Genomic DNA, 10328 nt, shown 5'->3' with positions numbered 1-10328 from the left:
AGTGTGTCCTAACCACTGCCTGACGCCTGCCCAACAACTCACTTTTTTAAAAAAAGATTTGTTTATTTTTATTGCAAAGTCAGATATACAGAGAGGAGGAGAGACAGAGAGGAAGATCTTCCATCCGATGATTTACTCCCCAAGTGACCGCAATGGCCAGTGCTGCGCCGATCTGAAGCCTGGAGCCAGGAACCTCCTCCAGGTCTCCCATGCGGGTGTAGGGTCCCCAGGCTTTGGGCCGTCTTTGACTGCTTTCCCAGGCCACAGGCAGGGAGCTGGAACGGAAACGGGGCTGCCGGGATAGAACTGGCGCCCATATGGGATCTCGGGCGTGCAAGGCGAGGACTTTAGCTGCTAGGCCACCACCACGCTGGGCCCAATAAATCACCTTTTACAGGCAGACAGCCTGACTTGAGCATGCATGCATGCACACACATGCAGGTGCATGTTTGTGTGTAAGCCCATCCCTGTGGGTGTTCCTTCTAAATCTCTGCATGTGTTTCTTGTGTATATGTGGGTGTGGCATGCACGTATGTGCCAGATCTATGTATAGAGTCTTTTTCTTCAAGGGACGTCCCACATGCCTGGTGTGAGGCTGTGTGTGTGCCCTGCACTGCTGTGAGCCTATGGCTGTATTTGAACATGGGTCCAGGTGTGTGTGTGTACCAGGTGCCTGCAGGTGTATGTACCAGTGAGCCTCAGAACCCCAGTGTGCATGCGTGAGAGTGGGCACAACCCATGCATGTCTGTGTGTATCCAGGCATATTCTTTATGCACGGCACTCTGTGTAGAGCTGAGCAGTCCCCCTCCCTCTAAGGCCTCCTCAGCAGAATGAGTTCTGCCGAGGCTGTTTCTGCCGCTTCCGGCCCCTTCTCCAGATGTAGCAATTAAGCAAATACAGTAATTAAGCAAGAGTCCCCCAAACAGTTAGCCTACCAGACTCCCCTTCCAGGAGCTAATGAGGGGTTCCTGCAGCTGCAGACACATACAGTATGGTACAGGCACCCCCAGGAACCCATGGGCTGCACGTGCTGGGGCGAGCAAGCCCAGCTGACTTGCTCACCAACGGGACGAGACATCCCTTTGCCCAGCTTGGTCATTCAGATCTCAGCATAACAGCCAACTACTCCAGGAAGCCTCCCGGGCTGGGCACAAGCAAGAGAGACTGACCCGCTCTGTGTTTCTGAATCCACGCTTGTGCCTCTGCACTACCTGGAGCACATAGGCCCTTCAACCTGCCAGCCTGGCTGTGGCAGTCAGGTCCCTGTGCATTGTAGACATTCTTAGTTTAGCCTCATCATTCTGAGTATGGACCCCATGCCAGCAGCAGCACCATTGTATCTTGGGCTGGATACAATGGCCCAGTGCCTAAATCCTCGCCTTGTACATGCCAGGATCCCGTAAGGGAGATATATTGAGAGAGATAGAGAGAGAGATCGTCCATCCACTGACTCACTCCCCAGATGCTTTCACTGGACCGGGCAGGAGCCAGCAGTGCCACCTGGGTCTCTCAGGCGCATCAGCACTTGCCACTGGCAGGAGCTGGATCGGCAGCCAAGGAACCAGTACTTCAATCAGGTAATCTGAGCGCCTTAAAAAGACCTGTCTCTGTGAATCTGTTAAAAATGCAAATGTTTGGGGCTGACACTGTGGCACTAAAGATTAAGCTGTTACCTGAAACGCCAACATCCCCTATGGGCACCAGTTCCAGTCCCAGCTGCTCCACTTCCCATCTAGCTCCTGGCAGAGAATATGGGAATAAAATTGCAGGCTCTTGCCATCTGGGGAGTGAACCAGCAGGTGGAGGTGAACACACTGTCTCTTGTTTTTCAAATAAATATATAATTATTTTTAAATACACAAATGTCTGGGCCCCACCTTAGACCTCCTGAGTCAGGAACCCTGGGCTCAGGTCCGCAAAGCCACGCCATGAACCCCTTGGCCTCTCCAACTCTGACGTGATCTGGCTCTCCGGACAAAGTTATCATCTGAGGCTGGGTGGGGGAGACTTGGTGGGCAACACGTCTGTGAACCTGGCTGTGTTCCCCAAGTTCCCTCAAGTCCTACAGCAGAACTGAGCCGCCGCCCAGGGCTCCCCTCCGTGAGCTTCCTCTCTCATTGGTCCCACTCCTCCCTCTCCTGGGAGAGGAAGCCCTCACCCAGCTCCAGCACCCAGGAAGCCCTCACCCAGCTCCAGCACCCAGGAAGCCCTCACCCAGCTCCACAGCCTAGTGCAGAGTGGCTGGTCTCCCTAGAGCCAGGAACTCAACTCCTCAATGACAGGAAAGCCTGGCCCGAGGGCTGAACTAATTTTAGCCATGATTCCTTAGTCTTCCTAAGCAGTGCGGGGAGCCCAAGTCCACTGCCAGGTCACCTGACTGCACTCACAAGGGGGCTCCCCCCAGGGCCACCCAGTCTCCCCCATGCTCATGAGGGACCTCCTTTGGCCCTGGGCTCTCAGGAGGTCAGGTGACATTACCGAGTTCCCATGCGCCTGCATAGACTACCACCCACACACCCCTGCCTGGGACACCATCTGCCACCCTCTCCCAAGCTTGGGGCTAGGCAGACACTCCTGTCACCGGTCGGCCCCAGTTCCCAGTAGGGTCTCCTATGTGGACGTGGAGCTGAGCACGCAGGAGAGAACAGCAGACACATCTCTGCAACACAGCTAACCCCTGCCTCTGCCCATTTGCTGTCTTTCCCTCCTCCCAGGAGGGCTGGCCAGGGTATCTTTAGGGCTAGCCCTAAAACACTCAGAGGGCACAGGGTCACGGAGCCACGTTTCTCCCTGGCAGCCATTGGAAAGATGAGGCCTGCTACTGGGTGGAGCTGGGAAGCGGCATGGAGGAAGCTCCCGTCCCCAGGGAGGTGCTAGATGTGGGTGGAGGACGGGGGTAGAGGGAGCTGGGTCTGGGGGGCTCTAGGAGGTGGAGGCTATACTCGGGCTGAGTGGGCGCTGGACCCACAAGCACACCCCCGCCCCAGTGCATCCCCTCCCCTCCTGCTGCATTGGGAACCACACCTGCCTGTCGGTGCACCTGTCTGTGCCTCTGACTGCTTCCGCCTCTCTGGCCCCTGCCCCTCGACTCTCTCAGCGTCTCTAGTTTGCAGGGCCATGTGCCATTCTCTCTCTGCTTCCTGTCCACCTGAGTCAGCCGGTCTTTCAGCCTGTCTTCTCTCCCTCTGTCTGCTGTCTTCCAGGGCGACTGCTCGGGAGGTGGGGCCAGGGGCGCGCCTTCCCAGGGGCGGGGGCTGCCTACGCCTTTAAGCGCGGGCGCGCGCGGGGCCTGCGCCTTTAAGCGCGGATGCGCGCGCGGCCCTGGGTTCCCGGCGAGGAGGCCGCGGCAGCGCCCGGCCCCCGGCCCCGGCCCGCCTGCCCGGCCCCCGCCCGGCCCCAGCCCCGGCCCCGGCGGGGGAGGGGTCTCGCAGCGCGGCCCCTCCCCCCTGCAGCCCAGCCGGCGCCGCGAACCTCCAGCCCTGCGCTCCCCCGTCTGTCTGTCCGTCTGCGACCAGGCCTGGCCCCACCCTGGCCCTGGGGCTGCCCGGCCGCCCCCTACCCACTGCAGCCGACAGGCACCCCGCCACACCGCCTCTTTCCCGGAACATCTGCAGCCAGCCCCAACGCTGCCGTCGCAGACCAAGGACCTGCACCCCGACATTGAGGGGCCTGCACCCCTAGACTGAAACAAGCTTATCTAGAAATCGGAGCCTGGCACCCTCATCTGGAGATAGATTGCTGAGATCAGCAGTGGAACCCCAGGATCTGGAGCCTGGACCCCCCCAGTATCTGGGGCTGCCATCTCAACGCCCATCCCTAGGACCCCAAGGTTTGGAACCCAGACCTCAAGATGTGGCATCTCAAGATCTGGAACTGAACTCGGAAATCTGTGCCCGGGGCCTTGAAATCCCGGTCTGGATTTGTAAGTCTCCACCCAGGAACCCACTCTTTGGGTGACCTGAACCCCTGGAATTTAGAACCCTGAGCTTCCAGGGGGACCTGAATCTGAACGAGGCTCTGAGGTGCTTGCTTCGGGTCGGATGCTGAAATGTGGGGCTGCAGACTGCCCGCTCTTAACCCTGATCTCCCAACACAGAACCCCTGGACTGGATTCTTCGGACTCAGACACTGAATTTCCAGCACCGATACTTGGGAGACCCTGACCCCTCACAAGCCAGAGGGGAGCCTGGCTCTCTAATTCTGGCTCCCAGTGGTGTTTGGGGTACGCCTGGAACCCCCCACAACCTTCAAGGCTCAGGTATTTCACAGCCTCAAATTGGAACTGAGAGCCAACCAGCTGTCCCTCCACAGAGGCTGGGGAAGCAGGGAAGGCATGAATGGACAGCCCCTCCCGTGCCCTGACCTCTGGCCCGCACCCCTAGGAGCCTGAGGACTCTGCTCCGAGGGGTTCCCTCCAGCTCAGGTAAGACCACTGGGAGTCTGCTGTGGTCTGGGAGCGACTTGGGGGGAGCTTTGAGGCTGGAGGCGGAGGAGGAGGACCCGAGTCCCTTGGGCCCTTGTGGGTGTTGGTGGTGCTGAGGGGTGTAGGGGGGACAGACATTCCCTGAGGGTCTGCCCCAGAGCAGCCCTGCCCCCTCTCTGGCCCTATTGTCTACAGCGGGTGGCCTCTCTGGGTCCCTGGCTTCCCTCACTCCCTCTTCCAGCCGGCCACCCTAGGTCTGCCTGGCCAGCCCCAGCACTCTGCCTCTGACCATCCTCGTCCCGTGGTCGCTCAGGGCCACCTCTGTGTACATCTCGCTGCTCCAACACCCTGTCAGCAGCTCCTCTCTGGCCAGCGTGTGTCTCTGTCCAGGGTGCTTCTTTCTAAGCGCCCGCCCCAGCTCCCTGCCTCTGCCCACCGGCCCGGAGCTGCGTCTGTACCCAGCCCCACGCTTCTCAGACATCTCCGAGCACCACACTTCCCCCAGCCACCCTGCCCGACTCCTCTGCCTCATCCTGCCCAGCTGGCCTTTCCAGCGTCTTCCACCATCCCAATCCACAGCCACTTGTCCGCTTCTGGCCTTTCCTTCTCTCTCCCTCTCCTGTTCCTTGTCTGTTTTGTTTCCTGTGATGACTTGTCCCCCCAGTGCCCCATCCTGACCCGTTGTCCTGCTCTCTAGTGGCCTGGCTTATGTATACCTTTCTCCCTCTTTCTGACTACTTGGCCAGCTTTTGGTCACATCTGTCCACTGCTCCGGCTGACCACCTCTCATCCGCCTCCCTCTGGTCCTGCCCAACCTCTTCCCATTGCCCCTCCGGCCCTGGCCCCTCGCACTCCACACCTCTAAAGTACTCAGCTTTCTTCTGAGGCTTTGCCCAGGATTGGCCGCTCTGCTCTATCCCTCCGAGCATCTTGGGCCAACTCTGCTGCTCTCGGCTGAGCCCTAAGGGGGGGACCCTTCCTCCAGCGTTAACCTGCCCTAACGCCCCCCACCTTGCCTGCAGGCCTCCCCCGCCCGCGATGGCCGTCCTCCCGCTGCTCCTCTGCCTGCTGCCGCTGGCCCCTGCCTCATCTCCACCCCAGCCGGCCACCCCCAGCCCGTGTCCCCGTCGTTGCCGCTGCCAGACACAGTCGCTGCCCCTGAGTGTGCTGTGTCCAGGGGCGGGCCTCTTGTTCGTGCCCCCTTCGCTGGACCGCCGGGCAGCTGAACTGCGCCTGGCTGACAACTTCATTGCCGCTGTGCGCCGCCGCGACCTGGCCAACATGACGGGCCTGCTGCACTTGAGCCTGTCCCGGAACACCATCCGCCACGTGGCCGCCGGCGCCTTTGCCGACCTCCGCGCCCTCCGCGCCCTGCACCTCGACGGCAACCGGCTGACCTCGCTGGGCGAGGGCCAGTTGCGCGGCTTGGTCAACTTGCGCCACCTCATCCTCAGCAATAACCAGCTGGCAGCACTGGCGGCCGGGGCCCTGGATGACTGCGCCGAGACGCTCGAGGACCTGGACCTATCCTACAACAACCTGGAGCAGCTGCCCTGGGAAGCCCTGGGCCGCCTGGGCAACGTCAACACGCTGGGCCTCGACCACAACTTGCTGGCTTCCGTGCCCGCCGGTGCCTTCTCTCGCCTACACAAGCTGGCACGGCTGGACATGACCTCCAACCGCCTGACCACCATCCCGCCGGACCCTCTCTTCTCTCGCCTGCCGCTGCTCGCCAGGCCCCGGGGCTCACCGGCCTCTGCCTTGGTGCTGGCCTTCGGCGGGAACCCCCTGCACTGTAATTGCGAGCTGGTGTGGCTGCGGCGCCTGGCACGGGAGGACGACCTCGAGGCCTGCGCCTCACCCCCTGCCCTGGGAGGCCGCTACTTCTGGGCCGTGGGCGAGGAGGAGTTTGTGTGTGAGCCGCCCGTGGTGACCCATCGCTCACCGCCCTTGGCCGTGCCTGCGGGTCGACCTGCTGCCCTGCGCTGCCGGGCAGTGGGGGACCCGGAGCCCCGAGTGCGTTGGGTGTCACCCCAGGGCCGGCTGCTGGGTAACTCGAGCCGTGCTCGTGCCTTCCCTAACGGGACCCTGGAGCTGCTGGTCACCGAGCCGAGCGATGGCGGCATCTTCACCTGCATCGCGGCCAATGCAGCCGGTGAGGCCACGGCTGCCGTGGAGCTGACCGTGGGGCCTCCCCCACCCCCTCAGCTAGCCAACAGCACCAGCTGTGACCCCCCGCGGGACGGGGAGCCCGATGCCCTCACCCCGCCCTCCGCCGCCTCGGCCTCCGCTAAGGTAGCAGATACCGTGTCCCCTACTGACCGCGGCGTCCAGGTGACTGAGCACGGGGCCACGGCTGCCCTCGTCCAATGGCCCGATCAGCAGCCCATCCCCGGCATCCGAATGTACCAGATCCAGTACAACAGCTCAGCGGATGACATCTTAGTCTACAGGTGCAGGGGCTGGGCTTGGGGTGGGGGGAGGTACAGGGGAGGGTGGTGGGCAGGAGTCCACCTGCCAAGTCCCCAGGCTGAAGTCCAGCTGAAAAATGGCATGAGGCTCCAAAGGGAATCAGAGAGGAGAAGAAGAGAAGAAATCAGGCAGGAGGGAGCAAAGAAATGCTGCAAAGCGAAGAGGTAGCAAGCAGAAGTGGTGAGAGAAGTCAGTAGGCATGAAGAATAAGGCTGCGGGAGTAAATGGCCACAGGCGTGAAAAGCAAGTCAGGCAGAGTGAGGAGTGAATAAATGCCAGGAGAGGAAAGCCAGCTTCTGCCCATGAGGAGGCGCCAGCCAGGGCAGGCCGCAGGGCACACAGGAGGACAGCAGGACCACTGGGAAGTGAAGGAGGTAGCTGTGCCATGAGGAAGACTACCCAGAGGAGGGCAAGTGGAGACGGGGCCTGGGTTTGTGCCATGTGAGCTGCTTCCTGTCTTTGGAGTTCTCATGTGGTGACATTGGAATGCTTTCAAGTTTTCTTACAAGATTTTGTTTGTATTTATTTGAAAGAGTTACAGAGAGAGAGAGGGAAAGACACATACAGAGAGATAAATTGTCCCATCTGCTGGTTTACTCCCTAAATGGTCTCAATGACCAGGGCTGGGGGCAGGCAGATGCTGCTAGGAGCCAGGAGCTGCTGTGCTAGGAGCTGTGCTAGGAGCCAGGAGCTGCTTCTGGGTCTCCCATGTGGGTGCAGGAGCCAAGGGCACTTAGGCCTTCCTGCACTGCCTTCCTGGGCTCATTCACAAGGAGTTGGCTGGGAAGTAGAGCAAGTGGCACTCGAACCAGTGTCCATGTGGGATGCCAGCTTCTCAGGGAGGCTTAACTGCTATGCCACAATGTTGCTCCCTCAGTTTTTTAATTTTGTGAATCAAATTAATCGAGTTCCAATTGTCTGCTAGCTGAGATCTATCAAGTTCACCATTCTTGAGATAGGATTCTCTTCATCTTTTGCATTGCTGCCACATCCCTACAGGGAGTGGGACAGCTTCTGCCCCCACAGCCGAGGACACTGGGCCCCTCCAATGTGGTCACTGGTCAGGAGTAGTGGCCGCTGCTTCTGCTGCTGTGGCTTCAGCTCAACAAATTGCAGCTTAGCCCACACAGCTGTGGGTGATTTGACGCCCGCCCCCCCACCCCGCTGCCCCCCCACCCCGCTGCCCCCCTCCGACAGGCAGTCGTGGAGTTCCCCGAGCCTCCCTCATTTAGACAGTTTCGGAATCCACCAGATTATCAAACACAATCAATCTTCCACAGGATGCTCTACTCCAGCAAGAAAGAACTGTGGCAAGGATCGAGGGGGAACAGAAGGGCAGGGGGAGACGGGAACCAGGCCAAAGGGATGAACGGGAGCAGGCGGCAGAGCTGGCGTGAAATAGGGCAACGGGGAGAAGAAGAACTCAGCAGTGGAGAGCGAAGCCCATTCGTTTAATGAAAAGGGAGTCAGATGACGGGGCTCCCTGACAAACAGATGAGAGGCAGTCATCGCGGTATGGCTATGGGGCTAAGGGGAAATGTGTTGGCAGGTTTGGAGAAATTAAGCAACAAGACGGGGGAATCGGTGGGTGGGATGCGAGAGGATTGTGGCTGTACAGCGGAGGACAGGATGTTGGGCAGGGGCTGGCAGAGGGCCAGACAGGGGCGGGAATTGAGGGAAGGAGGCTGGGAGGTGGGATTGGAGGGAAAGTGGCTAAGGATGGGGCAAGGGGGGTAGAAATAAAAGGGGGAAAATTAGACCAAATGGGTAGGGAACTAGAGAGGGGCATGGCTGGCTACAAGGTGCTGGGGAATGGGGCAGACAGGTGGGTTGTGGGCACCAGAAAGACTGGTTAGTGTGGGGACTGGGCAGTGGCCCTCCTCTGGGGTATTGGGGTAATGGGCTAGAAGTGGGGTTCAGGTTTAAAGGGGAGTCAGACTGGAACATTTTGGGGAAGAAGTGGGAGGATGAGCTGGAGTGAAATTGGCTGAAGTACCAGACCAGAAAGAGTTGGGGTGCTGCTTCCAGCATTTGGCAGGCTGGAAGGAAATGAGGCAGCCAGCTGGAAGAGAACCCAGCTGGGGGGGGGGGGACACTGTGTATTGGGGGGTGGGCTCCGGCAGAGGTAGGGGAACAGCCAGAGTCCTGACCTGCCCTTGCTCGTCCCTGTAGGATGATCCCGGCGGACAGCCACTCCTTCCTGTTGACTGACCTGGCATCGGGCCGCACCTACGACCTGTGCGTGCTGGCCGTGTACGAGGACAGCGCTACAGGGCTGACGGCCACGCGGCCCGTGGGCTGCGCCCGCTTCTCTACCGAGCCAGCGCTGCGGCCGTGTGGCGCCCCCCACGCGCCCTTCCTGGGTGGTACCATGATCATCGCGCTGGGCGGCGTCATCGTGGCGTCGGTGCTGGTCTTCATCTTCGTGCTGCTTATGCGCTACAAGGTGCACGGTGGTCAGCCCCCAGGCAAGACCAAGGCGGCCGCGCCCGTCAGCAGTGTCTGCTCCCAGACCAATGGCGCCCTGAGCCCTGCGCCGTCCGCACCCGCCCCTGAGCCTGCCGCGCCCAGAGCCCACACCGTGGTCCAGCTGGACTGCGAGCCGTGGGGGCCCAGCCACGAACCTGCGGGGCCCTAGCCTAGGCGCTCACCTCTGCAACTCCCCTGGTCCCCAGGGATGGCCAGATGTGGACACCCCGCGGACACACTTTGCCTCAGACTCACCAAATTGATCATGGTTTTTAAAACTCTGAAGGGGAGGGTATGGGGGCACAGAGACACAACAAGAAAGTCCTATTTTTCTAAGTTTGGGCCTGGGCCCTTGCAGTTGTCTCTGTCTGTGGCTGTACAGGGGGACTGGGGAGGGCTGCCTTTGCAGAAGGATGTCCCTGGATGGGCTGCTGTGCCAGACAGTCTGGGTTCCCTGTTGGGGGTGGCCATGCGTGAAGATGGTTTTTGAGCATCCATGCTGGCCATGCTCTGTACTGGGCTGCCTTATGGTAGACAATGAATACTCAGAGTGACTGGGAAGGTGACAGTGAGGGAAATCTGGGGGACTGAGAGCCCAGAAGAGGTGTCCGACTCATCACAAGGAGTAATCAAGGAGGGCTTCCAGAAGGAGGAGATGTGTGCTCTAAAAGGCACAACTGAGCAGAGAGCAGAAGGAAAGCCAGGACTTAGTGTGTCCCAGGTCCTGGGGTGCTGCAGGAAACAGGAGGTAGAGTTTAGGAGGAGAGGAGCTCACACTCACTCCGGACTCAGAGTACCAGGGAGCCACGGAGGATTCTATGCCCAGGAGGTTCTGCACCAGGTTGGAGCTTTAGTGAGGAGGACGGATAGAGAGGGGGAGGGAGATGGATGCTGGGAGCTCAGGGCAGCCAAGGCGGGAGAACTGAGGGCAGGGGAAGAAGTTGGCCAGGCGCAGGGAGCAGG

The 10328-nt window shown here is 60.2% G+C and overlaps 1 protein-coding gene across 1 annotated transcript; it reads left to right on the top strand.

Annotated features, from left to right (window-relative positions):
- Positions 1-3492: 3492 nt before the first annotated feature.
- Positions 3493-9698, top strand: LRFN3 (leucine rich repeat and fibronectin type III domain containing 3). The gene is made up of 4 exons (XM_040976643.1): positions 3493-3923; positions 4098-4424; positions 5447-6877; positions 9069-9698. The coding sequence occupies exons 3-4, from the start codon at positions 5463-5465 to the stop codon at positions 9532-9534; spliced, it is 1881 nt and encodes a 626-aa protein (XP_040832577.1). The 5' UTR covers positions 3493-3923; positions 4098-4424; positions 5447-5462; the 3' UTR covers positions 9535-9698.
- The last annotated feature ends 630 nt before the right edge of the window (positions 9699-10328 follow it).

The sequence above is a fragment of the Ochotona curzoniae genome, unplaced genomic scaffold, assembly GCF_017591425.1.
Source record: "Ochotona curzoniae isolate NIBS_2020 unplaced genomic scaffold, NIBS_Ocur_1.0 contig_2699, whole genome shotgun sequence".
In the NCBI taxonomy this organism is placed as follows: domain Eukaryota; kingdom Metazoa; phylum Chordata; class Mammalia; order Lagomorpha; family Ochotonidae; genus Ochotona; species Ochotona curzoniae.
Note: the sequence above shows the minus strand (reverse complement) of the source record. Positions and strands in the feature narration are given on the sequence as shown.